The sequence below is a fragment of the Wolffia australiana genome, chromosome 10, assembly GCF_029677425.1.
Source record: "Wolffia australiana isolate 7733 chromosome 10, ASM2967742v1".
Classification (NCBI taxonomy): Eukaryota; Viridiplantae; Streptophyta; class Magnoliopsida; order Alismatales; family Araceae; genus Wolffia; species Wolffia australiana.
In genome coordinates, this window is record NC_135844.1 from 3,577,501 (window position 1) to 3,596,577 (window position 19,077).

At 39.4% G+C, this 19,077-nt stretch overlaps 1 protein-coding gene across 2 annotated transcripts in view; it reads left to right on the forward strand.

Moving 5' to 3' along the window:
* LOC144708444 (citrate synthase, mitochondrial-like) overlaps positions 1–18,767 on the forward strand; it is a 19,292-nt gene extending 525 nt beyond the window's left edge. The window contains exons 2-20 of one of the 2 annotated variants that reach the window (XM_078581767.1): positions 35–96; positions 197–259; positions 2,059–2,100; positions 3,104–3,169; positions 3,315–3,380; positions 3,506–3,619; positions 9,570–9,633; positions 11,048–11,130; positions 13,379–13,428; positions 13,528–13,605; positions 14,288–14,416; positions 14,547–14,589; positions 15,562–15,648; positions 16,263–16,364; positions 16,784–16,891; positions 17,088–17,138; positions 17,398–17,471; positions 18,293–18,344; positions 18,441–18,767. In XM_078581767.1, coding sequence (XP_078437893.1) covers positions 46–96; positions 197–259; positions 2,059–2,100; positions 3,104–3,169; positions 3,315–3,380; positions 3,506–3,619; positions 9,570–9,633; positions 11,048–11,130; positions 13,379–13,428; positions 13,528–13,605; positions 14,288–14,416; positions 14,547–14,589; positions 15,562–15,648; positions 16,263–16,364; positions 16,784–16,891; positions 17,088–17,138; positions 17,398–17,471; positions 18,293–18,344; positions 18,441–18,533 — 1,416 coding nt within the window. In that variant the 5' untranslated portion in view covers positions 35–45 and the 3' untranslated portion in view covers positions 18,534–18,767. Of the gene's footprint in view, positions 1–31; positions 97–196; positions 260–2,058; positions 2,101–3,103; positions 3,170–3,314; positions 3,381–3,505; positions 3,620–9,569; positions 9,634–11,047; positions 11,131–13,378; positions 13,429–13,527; positions 13,606–14,287; positions 14,417–14,546; positions 14,590–15,561; positions 15,649–16,262; positions 16,365–16,783; positions 16,892–17,087; positions 17,139–17,397; positions 17,472–18,292; positions 18,345–18,440 lie in introns of both variants that reach the window. The other variant, XM_078581766.1, reaches the window with a different exon arrangement.
* The last annotated feature ends 310 nt before the right edge of the window (positions 18,768–19,077 follow it).

The window sequence follows — 19,077 nt, forward strand, 5'->3', positions numbered from 1 at the left end:
TAATTGATGGCTCTCTGCCGCAACCAAGCAGCAGTCGTCGGAGCGATGGTGTTCATGAGGAGTTTCTCGGTTCTCTCCAAGATCCGATCCCGTTTGGTAATTAGATTCCAAATTTTGATTTTTTTTTTCTATTATGTTTTGTCTTTGAATCTTGAGTTTGAGAGAGCTGTTATTTTTTTTCTCATTTATTTCTCAGGCGCATCAGTCCACGGGTTTGGGCTCTGTGAGATGGCTGCAGATCCAGAGTGCCTCTGATCTTGTGAGTTGCTGGAATTTTTTTGCCGTTTTGTATTTTGATTTTTCTAAATTGGGGTTTCATCGTATTGTCAGACAGTGATTGTTTGATTTTCTTGTTAGAAACAATCAGAATTTCCACAATGTCAAATTTTGTCTGAACCTTCGTCAGTGGAGGGTTCTTTGGATGTGATTTAGTGTTTGCCCGTCATTGATGAAGATGAGGAGAAGATGATAATGAGTCGTCATTCGTCTCTGCTAGTAGGATGACGATCGCGATGATGATCTTGTCTCGTCATCACCTCCCTGTTATCCTCATTCAGATGACGAGATGATGGCATGAAAAAACCATACTCAGCATCATAATTGCCATCAAATGACAGGGCCAATGATGACTCCTCGTCATCTCCAGTGATGGTACAAACATTCGGGAGGGTCACCGATTTTGTGTGATCTCTCCAATCTTCCTTCAAAAAACTAAATTGGGAAAAACTGTTGCCCACATATCTTCCTCTGTTAACATCACTCGGATCACCAGAGACAATGATGAATTCATCACTGTCGTTTGTCTGTGATACATTCTACTCATGGCATTACAAAAGAAGGAACAGGAAGAGGGCCGGTCAACGGCTGTTAGGCACACATATTGACTATTGGGGGAGAACCCTCTTTAAATAATGGAAGGAGAAAAGCGGCAGCGGGACCTTTTTTGGGGTTCTTTCAAGATTGGCAGTTACAGGATGTCAGGGGGCTCTACCAAGAGGAGGGTAGCGCTTCCCTGATTTTCCTTTAGCATATATCCATATTCGAACCCTTTCCTACCATTCCTGTGGAAATATGTAAGGGACTATCTTTTGATCAAATCTATCGATCCACATTGTAATATACTTAGTGTTTCTTTATTTCAATCTGGTGGATATTTCTTTATATAATCGGGGTGCTTCAGTCTGCAACAAGGATGATGCTTTCAAGCTGTGGAGATGTGAGAGACAGTGATGAAGACAGGCTTTGGATGATGGTGACAATTTTGCTATCATCTGCATAAACTAGTGGGAACATATTTATGATATGAATCCAAGATTCCTAACCTTGGTAGGGGTTTTCCTGTCATTAGCGTTTGGATTGTTCTCCCTTAAAGTCCTTAGTAGGACTCTGTCGGTATAATTTCATATGAGAGTATTTTGGAATGAGTTTTAGAGTAAACTAAGCTTGGTGCGTTTTCCTACAATTTACTAATCCATTTTCTGTCGCTGGTACCTCCACATTAAGTGTTTGGTGCACATATGAATGTGAACGGTGTTCTACCTTAGTGATGAAATGTTAGATAATCTGACAGATACCTTGGGCGGGGTCCCAATTGGGGAATGATGTTGGAAAGGAGGGTAGCGAGAGATCGAGAGAAAAAAACATAAGTAATAATGGTTACAGGTCTGGATTGGCATCTGAACTCCCTTCATTGGGGAGGACTACACATTTAAAAGGAAGGCACAAAAACCAAACAGCAAAATACCCCTAGTAGGTGTTGGAGATCATATCATACCCTTTTTTTCTCATTTTCATGAAATATCTACGTGTAAGTAAGTTTTTCATCTGCAGTAGCCTGTAAAATCCTCGTTGGAAGAGGATGAAAGAGAACATTGGACCTTAAGTATTTTCCATTGGGTTTCTGTGGAGAAATATTTTTCTACGGAAAACTTTCATTTTGATATAATATCTTTTGAATAATTCACTTATGTCTTTCCAGATCCTCATATTTCTCATGCTTTGTGGCAAGATATTCATACTGAATTTTTTACGCCGTGAAATATTTTCTATATCATGCAGGACCTTCGTGAACAGTTGAAAGAATTGATTCCGGAGCAACAGGTACATTATCCTTCATAATGAAATTTTTGCTAATGTTCTGCACAGACCACAGAAATGGAAAAAAATTGCAGTTTCTAATGCATATGATTGTCTCAATTCTCACTCCACATTGTGTTAATAAATACCCTTCTCAACTTTTTTTTTTCACTTGCCCTTTGTTTTTTCTTGGCTGGCAAATTCTCATGGATGATAAAGTATCTCATTTATGACAACAACACCTTGGAAGATGTTCCAAAAGTTTCGGGGAATGATTTTTCAGCAACACCATTCAAGTGGTCAAGTGGCTTAGAAATGTCTATGGAGGATATCCTCTTGGACATGTCGTACAGAATAAAGGGAGGTCTTGGGGGGAGGAAGCGGATCTTTTTTCAGAAGTGGTTGCAGCGAGATCCTCGCATCTTGGGAAGCTGATCCAGCTCTCGACGATTCCGACAAGGGGGGGGGGACGCCGATCCGGCCTTCTCTTGAGAACTATCTTCATCCTAGTTCGTTAGCATACTCATTGAACTATTGTTATTATTCTGCTACATTTGATTTGAGTTCGACCGACAACTCCGCTACCAGTCTCACGTCTCTCTATCTCTCCCTCTCGTCATCTTCTACGGTCAAGATACGTCGTTGAAAGGCTACCTCGTTGAGTTCCTAAGGAACCTTAACAGATACCTGGTATCTAAACCAGGTCTAACTGAAATAAAAGTATTGAATGTTCTTTCCTCCTTCGCGATTAGGTTTCCTTCTCTTCAGGGAACTAGAGATTCTCAACAGCTTCTAAATAGATTGTTCCAACGGTCTGACTAATAATTATTTCATGTATTTCAATTATTATCAATGTTCTAACTATGCTTTTTTCTTATCCAATGCTTATCATCGTCTGATAATCAAAATCACTAAGTTTCATAAATTTTTATTTCTAAGAAAAAAGTAAAATCAAACAAATAAAAAATAAAATAAAAATAAACATTAAAATCTCACTATGCTTACGTCAACACTATGGTCCTTTCAGGACCGTTTGAAGAAGTTGAAATCAGAGCATGGTAAAGTTGAGCTTGGGAAGATCAGTCTTGACATGGTATGAGCTCCAACAGTATAAATAAAGTTGTTTTCTGGATGACTTATTCTTATTTTTTTATCTTTTGAGGAAAATGTAATAGCGTTGTGACAGTGCATCAGTACAAAAATCACAGAGTTATTTTTTTTGAATAAAAAAATTCAAGGTAATTGGTGGAATGCGAGGAATGACTGGATTGCTGTGGGAAACTTCATTGCTTGATCCAGAGGAGGTAACCTTTTCTTGCAGTCTAAAGTGCTTACCTTAATCTTTTATAAATTTTAAAATGACAAATTTTCAATCAAATTTATGAATTTTTTGATATATATCCTGACGGCTAGTTCAATCAATGTTCAGGGAATACGTTTTAGGGGTCTCTCGATTCCCGAGTGTCAGAAAGTTCTTCCTGCTGCAGTTCCTGGTGGTGAACCATTGCCCGAAGGCCTTTTATGGCTTCTTTTGACCGGAAAAGTACTTTTTCAGTGTCAGCATGATGTTTTTTCTATAAAATAATAATGAAAATTTTCTTTCTATCATGCTAATTGTATTACCTTGAGTTGGATGGATCAATTCTAGTTGATTTTTTTTTTCCCTTTCCAATTAGGTTAAGTAGAATATTTGATTTGTATTTAGAGCTATGTTTCCTAGGTGTTATATTTCCTTTGTGTTATATTTCCGTTGGGTTATGTTTAACGGATGCCCTTTCATCTAGTATGTCCTGAAAACTGTCGAGTCAAATAGTGTTCACAATCAAACAGTTAGCCGGCTCCACCTTATCAACATCACCACACAGGATGTACAGGGAGGCGTTAGAATTTGAAATTAACGGAAGCGAATTCCAGCGATGGAAAAGACTAAGGCCTATGCATTTTATTGCGATTATCGATTCACCACAGTACACTGCTGCAAGAAAAATATAACTTACAAATGGTGTTGGAAGATGTTCACGATTATCAACCTCAAGAAGAAGAAGAGGATTTTGCGAACTCTCCCATTAATACAGGTTCCCTCTACACTGCCAGCTTTTGTTTCACTTCTCAGAAGCACCTTCTCCTAACGGTCTTGTTAAACTGTGGGGTAGGATTAAAGGCTAAGGGGTAAGGTTGCCAAATGATGGTGGAGCCACCCTTAATTTCATTAGCTCTGACAGGGTATCAGCAATATCCATTCCTGTATTTTAAGGACCACCATTTGACATACTTTTGGCTAACGGGGTTCTCCAGTAATATACTGGTATATGTCTGAATGTTCATATCTGTATGCAAGGCCTCCGAGTGACTCAAGATCTTATTCTCATTCCGTTGCCGAGTATGAAAATAATTCTGGGCGCCCAATGGTCGAAGTCTCTTGAGTAGTTTTCTGGCAGTTACAAATTATTACACCTCAAGGTCTTATGAAATGACAAAGCCTATCTACCACAAACAGACTTTGATTTATTACCTCGAGGGACCTCATCCTCCCTATCAGTCCGATAGTTTATAAGGAGCAAGTGCCAATGTTGAGAGCTTCACTCAGTATGCGATCCAAATGTACCCAGGATTTGTACCTTGCAACTCAACCCGTCCCCCCCCCTCTTCTATTCAGTTTCATGCATTATACCCCGCCTTACTTTCTCAGCACACCCATTTTCCTCCCAAGTGCAGTACATACCATCAAATACACTTCATTCCCAGTGCAATATTCTCATTCCTACCAATATTCGACCATTTCAATATTATCCCTTCCACAAAAGCGAGTTGGAAAAAGAGCTATAAAAGCGACTTAACTCCCATTTTATCTGACCCTTCGCCAGTCCATTTTCAAGCCCTGCCTTACTTTTTAAAAAGAAAGGTGGGACAAATGTGTACAGATAACCAAGATTTAAGCAAAATTACTGTCCCGAAGGATACCATATCCCAGTGATGGATGGAATGCTGGAAGAACTGTATGGTTCAACTATTTTTGTACCTGCATGTTTGAACCTGATATCCATAAAACTGTCTTCAAAACACATCAAGAGCATTATGAGTTTGCGGTTATGCCTTTTGACCTAATAAATGTGCCAGCGACGTTTCAGGCCCTGATGAATCCCTTTTCAAACCACACTTGAGAAAATGTGTCCTTGTTTTGTTAGAGATATATTTGTTTACAGTCAAATGTTGGCAGAATATGAAGATCATCAGCGTTCCGTTTTTTAAATTCTCTGAGACAATCAACTTTGGCTTAACCTATCGAACTGCCAGATTGCACAAGATAGAATTACCCATTTGGGTCACTGCATATCTCAACAAGGAGTAGCAAACGATGTCAATAAAATTGACTCCATTATTACATGGCCAACAACCAATTCCGCCTAGGAGTTATGAGGTTTCTTGGGATAAGCTCACCACTGTCAACTATTTATTGCGAATTATGCCTCCACGGCCTATCCTCTGACTTCTCTACTGAAAAAATGCTTTTACATGGAATGAAGGAGCTACATTAGCTCTAGATGAGTCAAAACAAGTTTTGCCGAATATGCCTCTATACTGCTATTGCGGGACTTTTCCAAATCATTCATTGTGTAGACTAATGCCTCAGGAATAATCATAGGAGCAGTTCTCCTTCAAGATAAACATCCCATTGCCTACTTTGATTTAGCATTATCTTCCAAAAATCAACACAGGTCAGCTTACGAGAGAGAGCTTATGGCTGTGGTATTGTCTGCAAGGAAGTGGAAGCACCACATGATATTCCAGAAAAAAAATATTTACACTGATTAGTTCAGTCTCAAATTTTGCAACGATCAACAAAAAGTACCACTACAGTACTATAAATGGATAGCTAAGCTCCTTGGGTTCAATTTTGAAATTAAATTTGTTGAGAACAACATAGTGGCTGATTCTTTCTCTCGATCTATGCAAGATGATAATGTAATTTGCTATTCGGATTCTACAAAGCAATGGTTGGACAGACAAATATTTATAAAAGAATATGCCGAAGACCCCAAATTACACCCTATCGATCAAGCACTACAAACCAACACACCTGTTCCTCCTTACTCCCTACAGCAAGGCCTTTTATTCTACAAGAAGAGATTGGTATTGCCTCAATAATCTTCTCTCATTCCACTTGTTCTCAACAAATTTGATGATGCCAAAGTAAGGGGACATGGAGGATTCCAGAAGACGTACCAAAGGATCTGGCAGCAACTCTTGTGGCATGGTATGAAAACATAAATCAACTCATGTTTCTCACTGTCAAGTATCCCAGCAACATAACGCCTTTAATTTATGCCCAGCTGGATTACTGGAACTGCTTTCTTTTCCCCATCAGGTGTGCGAAGACATTTCACTTGATTTTATTGAAGGTCAACCCACTTCATATGGCTATAACTCTATCTAAGTTGTGGTTGATAGATTTTCAAAATACAGCCATTTCATTGCAGTTAAACACCCCTTCACTGCTCTATCTATTGCCGACCTTTTTTATTTAGGAGATCGTTTGACTTCGTGGAGTGCCTAATTTGATTTTGATAGTCAGAGGAAGCATTTTACCTGTTCATTTGACCATTGAGATAAAGGTACAATGATGGCATTGTATCATCCAGAAACAGAGGGACATACAGAAGTCACCGTCAGAAGCGTGGAATGTTATCTGTGCTGATTTCATCAGAATTTCCAAAACAATGGATTAAATGGCTACCATGGGTGGAATACAGCTGTAGTATGTCATATCACTGCCATAAAAACAACATCTTTCAAGATTGTCTACAGTTGAAAACCACCATTTCTGATTAGATGTGGATCATCATTGTTGCCCATTGACTACTTAGATCTATTACTTTAAGAGCATGATGCCACGCTGAACCTACTTAAGTTTCACCTAGCCAAAACTGAAGAGTACATTAAAAAAGGGCAATACAAACATTGCAGAGATGCCCAATTTTAAGTTGGCAATATAGTCTATCAAACTCAGGCCTTACAGAATGAAGACCTTAGCAAAGTACCCTTCAGAAAAAAATGTCCCCAAAATTTATCAACCCATACAAGATTTTCCAACAAATGGGAGCCATCCCGTATAAACTAGACCAACCACGCTCCTCAACCATTTACATATACCATCCACCTAAAGTCATAGGTGAAAATCATTGCATATTACCTCTCACAAAAAACTTGTCTAATGATTGGGAATGACAAGTATTTCAAGTGGATGCTTCTTTCTTACAGGTTTGATAGAGACTGCATGCAAGTATTGGTCAAATGGTGTAATCTTCCGCTGCTTGAAGCAAATTGGGAAGATGTTCCAACACTGAAAAAGCAATTCCCTTAATCCCAAATTGGGGACAATTTGGTCTTTAACTCAAAGATTAAAGATTAAAGGCATAAAACTTCCTTTAATCAATACCCCCTGCTAGGTAGTATGATTGTGTTAAGAAACTCCACAATACTCCTTTCGATTTCTTGCAAAAGAGAGACGTTTCCAATCTCTAGGGCTTCGTCGATGCCCAGGGACGAGATCACAGTCTCAAGTGTCAGGGGAAACAAGAGATCAGTCTGGAGAGGAGAGAAGGGGGAGGACTAGGAGGGTGCGAGGGTAGTGGGAAGATCTTCGTTCCAAGAAGGGTTTCAGCGGTCGCCTGGTGCAGGGAAGAACATCTGCACCACGAAGTAATGGAGAGGTGAGCGAGGAGTCAACGATCCTGAATTCGCTGATGAAGAGGGACAGGAAGAAGGACTCACGATGTTACTGCTTGCCCCTCTCTGTTCAACCCCGATCCCTTAAGTTAGGGTTGCTGTTGGGCTTGTGGGTTGCGGATGCTTCTTGGGCGGCCGGCACTCATAAATGCGGCCCGGTATCATATCAGATTGTTGATCAGGCCCAACTTGTTGATTGACTGCTGAAACAGTGATCCTGGCAGTCCTTTGGTGAAAATATTCACAGTCAGTGCCACAGACCCCGCAAATACTGGATCAATGATTCCAGCTGCTATTTTCTCTTTAACATAATGTATAAGGCTGGAGAAGACTGTTGTCCATCTGAATCTCCTCTTCCTTCTCGATCTCTTCTTGGTAGGTTTCACATTGGGACTTAACTTATCATTGCACTGTTGACAGCACAGGCTTACCATGGCTTGGCTTTCAGACAGGCATATGCAGTTTTGAAGGCACCATTCAGACATTCCCGAGGGGCATTGTCGTGCTCGAGGCAGCAGTGCTCTCGCAAGGAGCAGTGGCATTGAAGACTCGAGATTTTGGAGCCCATATTATGGCAGCCACGATTAAAATGTTAACAATTTGGCACAGGTGTCAAGATGTCAACATTTAGAACTGGAGGCCGTGAGGAGTGCTAAATCAGCAAGTATTGTTGTGGGAACATCATAGTTTTTTTGTGAGAGAGCTTCACTAGCAGCAGTGACATATCACCGGCAGCAACACGCCAGCAATATCATCTTGCCATGACAAGCTGCATCAGCAGAAAATCGACGTTAGGGAAGAAGTTGCATCATTGGAGAAGTCACACCTGCAAAGTTGTGCCAGCAGATAAGCCGTATCGGTGTAGTCTCGGATGTCAGTGGAAAGCCACATCAACAGATGGGCCACATCAGCTAGGACTGATATCAGCGTGCGCTTCCACATCATTGGAGGTACCATATCATTGGCATATTATCCTTCCATTTTTCTCTATCCTGCGCACAACCTCCAAGCTGGCAAAGAACTTGCTTGAGCAGGGTGTGCTAGTCTTGAGGGTGAAAGTGTCATTGCCTTTCTTAACATGGTGTTTGTTGTAAAATCACATTTCTCTTTTTGTCTGTTAAAGGTAGATAGAGTGGAGTACAAAGAGAGCCATTTTAGGATTTATTTTCAACTTCCCAGGGTAGTAGACTCCTCCTGTTGTCCCTGCCTCTACCTCTCTCCTCCAATCATCCAAAAGTCAAAAATAGCTTGGTTAGAAAGTAGGAAGGGTTGTCCAGAAAAGCCCGAGGATCTTATGTTGTAGTCCTCTGAGCAACCCTCTTCTGATAAACTATGAAAATGTGATTAACAACCCAAATAAATGTTTGCCCTTGATTGCATATTTTTACAATTTGGTTCTATGAGGCTTAAATAATTGACAGGACCACCTTTGTGTTTGACAAGTGTTTTTTCTGTAAGGTTATGTCTGATGGTACTAGGAAGATTGATCATTTTCAAAGAGTAGCTGTAGATGATAATTTGATAAAAGACAAGATAAGTGATGCAATTCAGATCATAATTGACCCACATGGACCCACATTGGACTGCAGCTTACGAGTTGAAATTAAACAAAACCACGATACGAAAGCCTATTTTCTTCAGTTTTTCCAAGACCGTTTGCACATTTGAGTAAAGTTGCATTAAAATGTTTATTTGTTCTTTTTCTTCATATACATTGTTCTATGGGCGACACCTAATTGTTTACTGATTGTTGCCTCCTGTAATAGGTTCCAAATAAGGACCAAGTTCATTCTTTATCAAAGGAGTTGCAATCACGCGCTTCAGTTCCAGGTACCTCATGTCCTTGCCTTCGAATCACTTTTAAGTGTTTCAACTTTCTCATCAATAACGGAGTACCTTTAAACGAATGTAATTAATAATGGTATAGTTGGATTCCAGTATAATCATATAATTTTTAAAAAACTATTGTGATTATTTAATCTTGTTGACCCTTTCGAATGTGCCCTCCAGAATGTTGATGCATAACACTCTTCTAATGTAGTTATGGATTTGGATTTGTTGCCAAACCCATTGAATGTTTTTTCTGCTTGGCTACCTGAGCCTATTATCTTGTGAAGAAGAGTGGAGCTATGTTTCCCGAGGGGGGAGCTAGGGTTTCAGAAAAAGGAATGGAGTCTGTAAATTCATGTTCCCTTTCAGACTGGTTTAGATGTCTGTGCAAGGTCGGAGTGGCCTTGGGCCTAACTTCACTTAGATCGCTTATTCCTACGCAAAAATTAGTCGCTTAAAGAAAATCAAACTGTGGCCCACTTATGGCACGTGGCCCACTTACATCACTTTAGGAAATAAATCGGGAGGATCACTGATTTTGGGTGATATCATCTCGTTTAAAAAAAAAAAATCACTTAAAAGACATAGAAGGGCAGACATGGTAGTCTTCTTATCACATGGCCCACTTGCATCACATACAGGAAACATAAAAGGACAAACATGTGGGCCTCTGATAATATTCTTAAATTCACCACTGAGATGACAAGAATCCCCAAAGAACTGACTTCTTGAAAAAGCTTGTGTCGTACAATATCCCCTTGGATCAATCAAGAAACTGCAGTTGAAAACCAGAATAGGCTTCCAGAGAGAAGATTGAGGCTGAGAGAATGGAAACTGAAAAACAAAGAACAAGCCCGAATTGGCCCTTGCTCATCCAGCGAAGAGGATCTCCCACTGGTCCGATGGCCAGAACGACTTCAAGCCTTCAAAGAATTGTCCCCTTTCCTTTCTTGGCTTCCGCCTATATTTATAACCCTCTTTTCCCGCCTTTTATTCAAACTTCCGCACGTGCCTCTATTGGATCGCACGTGTGACGTCTCTTCTATTGTTTCATCTTTGATAGGTCTTCATGAAGCTCTTATCAGCGTCTTATAACTAATGGCTCACTTACAAAGTTGGGAAATTAAGGTAACCAGATGCAGAGACTCTATGGGTTAGAACCAATACCTTACAAAGAGCTTGGCTTAATGTGACATATACAGTTGATATTGATGGCATGATGACTTATCATTGAAAAATCTATTGAAACTATAGCTGATTGATGCATCCCCATTAGTTCTTTTCCTACATTTCATCTTAAGAATTTTTTGTGCAATGTACTCTCGAGCCTTATTAATACGAACAATCTACTTTTATTGCATATGAAATCGTTCTTAAATATTTCCCAGAAAATTGATTATATTTCTGCTCGCAGACTATGTATACAAGTCCATTGATGCACTCCCTGTAACCTCTCATCCGATGACACAGTTTGCATCTGGCGTCATGGCACTTCAGGTTGTTCATGGGGAACTTTAATGTTCTATTGCTGAATGATATTAAAAACATAGTGCAGTTGCATTTGGCAGAACTTTTGTCTTATTTTTTATTAATCTGTGCGACGTTATCTTTAAATCGGTTTTGTTTGAAGTCCTTTCATACAGTTATGTGTACCAATTCTGTGTTTTATGATGATGCTTTGATATGCTCTGAATAATATTCTTATCCACCTTAAAAAATTCTACATATTATAGGATCCGCCTTGATCATCTTGACTGGGGTAGTTGCAAAGAATTTCTTCTCCATTCAGGTCGCAGTTAGCAAGGCACATTCTACATTCTGAAATCTTCCACCTTGCTTCAATCTCCTGTGTATTTTTGTGATTGATGCAGCCAGGCATGCTGTAACAAATATCTGACAAGTACAAATGAAGAATAAAATTAGGAAATTGATGGGTACAACTTTCAATATCAAGAAGTCTCTGTTAACTCTGAGACATCCCTCATGGGGTGCATTGTCTTGACGTAATCCCAATATGTAAAACCACACTCCGGATAGAAATGGACGGGTCAAGGGGGGAGACAAGCAAGAGAGTCCCTGGGACGGATAGGAGGGCGGGAATTGTCACAGAAGAGGCTGAACAGAAGAGGTTGGGATCAACCAAAGACAAGCTGCCTGAAGATGCAGTGAAGAAGAGATGACCACGAGGATCCGGATCATAGACGGGGATGAGACTTGGACTTAGAGGTAAGGAGGGATAAGATTAGTCAATAACATAATTTTCGATCTGCCCTTCTTAGGGGAGGGCTGTGCTATTTAAATGAAACATGAGAAGAGGGAGACATAGTTGGCCCTAATGGCCAAAAGACAAGGCTACTCTCCCAGAGGGTCAGGGATCATATCAAACTCCGATTGTAGAAATCCTTGAGATAGCGTGTTGATGAGAGGAGAGTGGCAGGGAGAGTGAAAGGTGTCTGATATGCTCCCTTCGAGAATATCAAGTAGTTGCTGTGTTGTAGAAACAATATCAAAAAGAACTTGGTCAATAAAAGAACCAAAGAATTACCAAGTATGACAACTGTTTCGAGAATAACAAAATGGAGGCAATGAGAGTGTGCCATGGGTAAGGAGAGATCGTGGAGCGCAAGGGGGAGGTACAGGTGGAAGAGGACAGATGGATAGATTGGGTAACAAGCTGATTAATCCCTCTCATGAGCTCCTGCACAAGATGCTGCGGCAACAGATGTCAAGAATAATTGCCTTCTGTTTGCCCGATGTCTTTTATTTAGACGTGGAGTCCTGGCCATATTTCCTCTCACCAGTGGCTTGAAGAGCCCTGTGAGAGACAGTGCGTCTTCTTCTTCTTTCTTCTTTACAGATATGTGCTGGGAAATTCTGTACCAGTGTCACCTACAGTTAACAAGAGAGTAGAAGGGGTGAAGAACTGAGTTTGATCCACATCGACCTCCTGTCCTTCGCAGGGAACATTTTTTTAAGAAAAGAGGGAAGATCCTTTGTAGGGACCTTATCAGTGATTCAGTCAATATATCATCTTCAATCAAAAATCTTGATTAAATATAATCACAATGGCTCTGTAAACTGACGTTCATCTTTTTTTGAATGAAAAAACTTCTCGTCTTAATCTTGCACAATAATTACAAACCCCCTCCAACATTCGGATCAGGTCAATCTGAAAATTTGTTAAGAAACCCGATGTAACCAAATGTATTCAACTAGGAATGATCAACAATTGTTCCCAGAGTTGTCAACAGAGCAAGAGAGAGGAGGGGAGGTGGAGAGATTCCTGGGGTGGAGAGGGGAGAAATGGGAAAGGTTGCCAAGGATAGTCACCGCAGGCTTGACCGGAGGGAAGAGAGTCGACCTACAAGAGCGAGAGAGAAAGAGATGATGAGGGTGAGGAAATGCAGGACTGGGGTAGAGGAGGGAAGAACTCACTTGTGGATGCCTGCCTTTGCCTTGAGGATGATCCCCCTTAAGTAGGGGAAGAGGCGATATGGGCCGTGTCTTGCCTGTTGGGCTCGTGTCGGGCCCGCTTACGAATGTAGACCCTCCGCTGGATCATATCAAAATTATACCTTTTGTTCCTGAACTTTGTCAACTATCCCCAAACTAAATATCACTTCTTGTCTAGTTTCTGTAGTAAAGTTCTCTTGGTGAATGATGATGCATGGTTCTTAACTTTTCTTGTATCCTAATTTAAGTTGGTGTGCATTTATTATAATCACTTGTCATCATACAATTTTAGGTTCAAAGTGAGTTTCAGAAGGCATATGAGAAAGGAATACCAAAAGCAAGGTGAGCTCTGATTCCGTAAGAGTTAAGACACTTAACTTCATTTTCTTAAACATGATTAAACTGGAAAACTTCCTAAGATTGAAACCTGACTTGACGCAGGTATTGGGAGCCTACGTACGAAGATTCTCTAAACCTGATTGCTCGGGTTCCTGTTGTTGCGGCATATGTCTATAGAAGGTAAAAGTCATTTCCAAATGTTTCCTGGTGACATTCTCTGATAGAGACCTGGGTTAGGTCTCCATCAGGATTGAAATTGGAATTGTAAAGAGAGATAGAGAGAAAAAATAGACAAAACCAAATAACAACAGGCCTGGATCGTCATCTGTGTCTTCTCTGGGAGGATTTCCCAGCTAGAATTAGGGCACAAGACGCCTACCTTGGATCCGGTCTTGTCTTGCATGACCCAGGACAGGGCTCAGGATGAGAGACAACATGTGGGATGGGATATGACCTATTTTATTAAATATTACTGGGCCCTAATCTTCTCATGAGTTCTTGGAGAATATAATTTCTTTTTTATAATAAATTACTTAGCCCCAACCTGGACGCGGGGGGTATTCCATTCACCTTCATGGGATGTGGAACGAGACAGGGCACATGTCCCTTGATGCTTCCCATGCATTGTCCATTATCAAGAGATGCCTGTCGGATGCAGCTGGTCCTGTCCCGTACTGTCTTGACAAGTCCTGACTGCCCTCCTCAGTGGAATCAACTTTTTTCAAAGGGAAACCGTCTATGGGAAAATGCCATAAATATTCCTAATAGGGTTTGGGAATCACATGTCGGTTCTCATTCAGTTAATTTATTTCTCCTGGACATTTTAAAGGCTTGAATACTAAATCTTGCCTTATGTTTGAAGAGTATACAAAGGCGGACAAATTATACGGGCAGATGAATCCCTGGACTATGGTGGGAATTTTTCTCACATGCTTGGGTTTGATGATCCCAGAATGCTGGAGCTTATGAGGCTATATGTCACTATACACAGGTATACATATTTATGTTATAATTTACATTCAGATGTTTATAGAACAGTACTATTTGATATTAACTAACTCTGTTTAAGTTTGCCTTTTCTTCCTGGCTTTTTTGTTAACTATCATTTCATTTATGAATAGTGACCATGAGGGGGGCAATGTCAGTGCGCACACAGCTCATCTGGTGAGTGTCTTGGTTTATAATTTGGGGTTCAGTTGATCCCTTGGGTGTGTGACCCTAGAAGTTTATCAACTACATGACTTGTATTCTTCCAGTTTATAATTTGCTATTATCGTCATTGCATTACTTTATTATTGCTATTTCCTTTTTGATGTACGTCATTTTATGTTTTTAGTTTTTAAAAATTACGAATAGATAAATAGCTTCCTGAAAAGCAATAGATATCCCATGAGAGAAGTTTATTTCGTTTTTAAATACCTGTGATCAACGGGTCAATCACCAATTTCGGGTGATCTTCCTTCTTTTTCTTCAAAATGAAAAAGTACCTGTGGTCAAAACATCAGGCGTTGATCAGCTTATATTTCTGAAGAAAAATTATAGACTCACTTTATGATAATTCATAAGAGTCATGTGTGACGTGTAATGTCAGTTGTATTTAGAAATTCCCTATATTTTGATGGTGGAAATTGTTCCTTTCATTTCCACTGGATTAGTTCACCAATAAACCCACTGAATACAGCTAATATTTATTTATCTTCTATAGTTCATGCGAGAAGGGGTAACTTCATTTAGCATAAGAAGGCAGAAGGAGCGCGTAAATAAAATTATTGTTTAAAGTGTATCTGATAGAGACCTCCAGCAGGTCTCCACAGTGGATGATATTGGAAGTTTAGAGAAAGATGTAAGAAACCAAATGACAAGAGGCCCAGATTGGCAACTGTACTTCCTCTAGGAGGATCCCCTCTAGGAGGAGTTGTTTAAAGGGAATTAACCTATAGGACAGAAACTGAAACAATTCTGGAGGGGGGTTGGGGTTCTTAGCAGTATCCTTTTATTGGGCATATCCACTTTGAGTCATGTTCAAGTTAGAGGGACAGTCCTAAAAAACTTCTGTTTGGTAGAAGTACGGTCGATGAATATGTTATGGTATATGTTTGACAATGTGCCGATAATGGGGATATGTTTGACTTGCAGGTTGGAAGTGCGCTCTCTGACCCCTATCTTTCATTTGCGGCCGCATTGAATGGTTTAGCTGGTCCACTTCATGGATTGGCTAATCAGGTGAACATCTAGTTCTATTAATATTTCCATAACTGTCTTATGACAGGCGTATCCATTTATGGTTGTCTGTGGCTGCGACTTCCATTTGAATAGTCTGTACGGAGAGTGATTCTTGGTTTTCCAAAGTTGGCTCCCTAAACAATGCTTGCATCTCTTAACTTAAGCAGGCTAGGGTTAAGGTCTAAGGGCTAATGGTTTGGGGTTTTGTGTCATACATTGTCTAAAATAAGCTTGGGAATGTGTACAGAGTTATTTTGGATCATGACCTCCTTGTAAGAAAATCATGGATATTGGCGGTAAGATATTGGAGTTATTTAATATTATACTCTACTTTTTCTTAAGTTAGTTCAGAAAATTTTACAGATTCTCTTTCATTCTTGCAACTTATTCTCTCAGATATGAATTGAGGGTCTGTCCAAGTGAACCTTTGTGCTCAGTCAGATAAAATTTAGAATCCTTAAAGGTCGAAGGTTTTATATGATTTATTTTCGGAATATTTAAGTTCTACTTCTGAATTATCAGAACCATTGTAATATCGACCAATGTATCATTACTATTTTTCGAATTATTTATATTTTTAAATAAACATTATATTTTTTGTCACTTGTCTGCAGGAAGTCTTGTTATGGATCAAATCTGTCGTTGAAGAATGTGGACAGAATATTACAACTGAACAATTGAAGGAATACATATGGAAAACGTTAAACAGCGGCAAGGTGATAATTTTGCTTGAACGATGATGCATTATTTCAAATTCTGATTTAATTAGAGTATGTTTTTGTTTCACAATTGCTTCTCATACTTTTATGCTTCACTTCTTGAAAAGAATATCTTGATACAACAAGACGAATTGTCAAATTTCTCAATCTGTACGTTTTGGCAATGTGAAACTATCCGAACACAAAATTTCCATTATGAAGGCTCTGAGGAGATTACCCACAATTTAAGATTTCAATTATGAATACTAGATAAAATCCTCTATGTTTTTCTCCTTGATCTTAATCAAGACTCAAGAGCAATGGAGGTGGGTCCGTGAGGTTTGAGAGAGTATTGGATTTCCTTAGTATTAACTTTCTTGATGTACATATTATTTTAATATTCTTTTCCTGAAAACTTTCAAAAATGTTATCTCTAGGTTGTTCCTGGCTATGGCCATGGAGTGCTACGTAAAACAGATCCAAGATATGTGTGCCAAAGAGAATTTGCTCTAAAGTACTTACCTGACGACCCCCTATTCCAGATTGTAAGTTTTGATGATCAAAACATTTACATATTTGTGTTTTTACAAATTTTCCTTGTAAGTTTATGTATTTTCGCTCGTACACTGTGCTATAGCTCCTTAATTTTGTCACGAAATATTTCTGTATTCCGGATATGTTGTGATCACAATATGGATGTGGAAGATTTTCTTGGTCCCTTATCAACTTTGATTTTACTAGGTATCAAAGCTTTATGAAGTTGTTCCTCCAATACTCACTCAGCTTGGCAAGGTATGAAGATTCTCTCTGCTTGTGCCCATTTTTTTCTGTACGAGTTATGAATTATCAATCATTTCCTGGGCGATCACAAAGAGATGAAAACAAGTAATCAGCATTCCCTATTTGTACTCTATCTATTATGAACTACCTTATTCTATGGATGGATCTTTTTTTGGCCTTTTTTCGAAGATATAAAAGTTCATAAAACGTTTTTTTATGCATTGGTTAAATGGGCAGAATTTTCTTAACTGATAATTATTTGTTACCACAGGTTAAGAATCCGTGGCCAAATGTTGATGCGCACAGTGGAGTCTTGTTGAATTACTTTGGTTTGTCCGAGGCTAGGTGAGCTCTTTAATGAATTGTTAACATGTTTCTTGGAAATAGCTGTAATTGTATCGATTTCTCTGGAAGTAAAATCATCAAGTTTAGACCATTGCACACAGCCTATGAGCCCAAGAGAGGATCTCCCAACCACTATCTTCCTTTCCCATAAATTTTTGCTTATGAGCCTATATAGACATCCCCAGATCTTATCACCATCATGCCCATTTTGGACCTGCCAGGTACTGGCTCACTTGGGTTTCCATCGTCATGTTTCCACATTCCTTTTCAACATAGTTAATCATGTCAATCCTCTCAAAGTATGATTGTCCACTTTCCTGTAATTTATTAGAGATTGTTGCGTGATGCGGTGGAGAAATTCCCCAACTGGGAAATTTTTGGACTGTCCCAAACCCCATAGGCGTTGTGGGACAGTTCTGGGGCAGAAATCTGAACCCTCCACTGGCCAAACCCACCCCATTGCAGGACAAAAGCCAGACAATAGTGCCCTGCATGGGACTGGCCACTGTTGGCAAAAACTTCAACCAAAAAATATTATTTTAACAGGATTTGAACCTGCCACCCACTAACCAAACTTCTTAACCAATCACCCACAAGAGTCATTTATGTAGTTTTTTTTGTCTTTTATAATTAACAGATAAAAAATGCCTATTCACTCCGTTGGGTGGAGCGAAAGCAGTTTAAAATTTTGAACTGCTGCTGCAATGACCACAACTGCCCAATGACACTGATTTGACTATCCCTACGCTTTATCTGCCTGAATCATTGTATCAAGTTATTGTCACTGTCTATATACCTAAATGGTTAGTCTTTAAATTCAGGTACTTCACTGTACTCTTTGGTGTATCCAGAAGCATAGGCATCTGCTCCCAGGTTCTTACTCCATTGAAATTTTCTGCGGACAGACAACCATCGTTCTTGATTTTTTATTTTACTTATTTTAACCATGATCCTAAATGTGTTTTACAGTTGATATGGGATCGTGCTTTCGGGCTGCCGATTGAACGACCCAAGAGTGTGACGATGGACTGGGTGGAAAGCTTTTGCAAAAGGGATGCATGATTTCTTCTAAATTTAAAGCCCTGCTGCCATGTCCGAAATAATTTCAAGAAGTAATAAACCTTGAGAAGTGATTAACTCTACATCAGCTGTATCTTACAATCATCTCTGAAGTTAGCAGTGCTTTGACGCTCAATAGGATGAAACCAATAAATTGCATGTTTGGCAATTTTCTATCTCCAAACATATAAAGAAGAAAAAACCTGATATTCAATGCATTTATTCTTCCAAACCTTATGATCAGGAGTAGCCATTTTTTTCCTTACAGATATCGTCATGAGCATGGGACGATTTTTTGAGCTACAACTCATAGTGCTTTATGAAGCTCAAATCGTGTTTTAATTTGCCGAAAAAGTTTGACACCAAAAATTTATTCACATGACCTTAAAAGGGATAAATTAATATTGCAAGTAGGGAATGTATAAAGACAGATATATGATAACATTTGTCAAAATTAGGTGGTAAAATTCCTCTCTCATATTACGCAACTCCTGCATATTCATGCACTGTGGGAAACCAAATGAACTGTTTTAGCTAACTTGGTTAT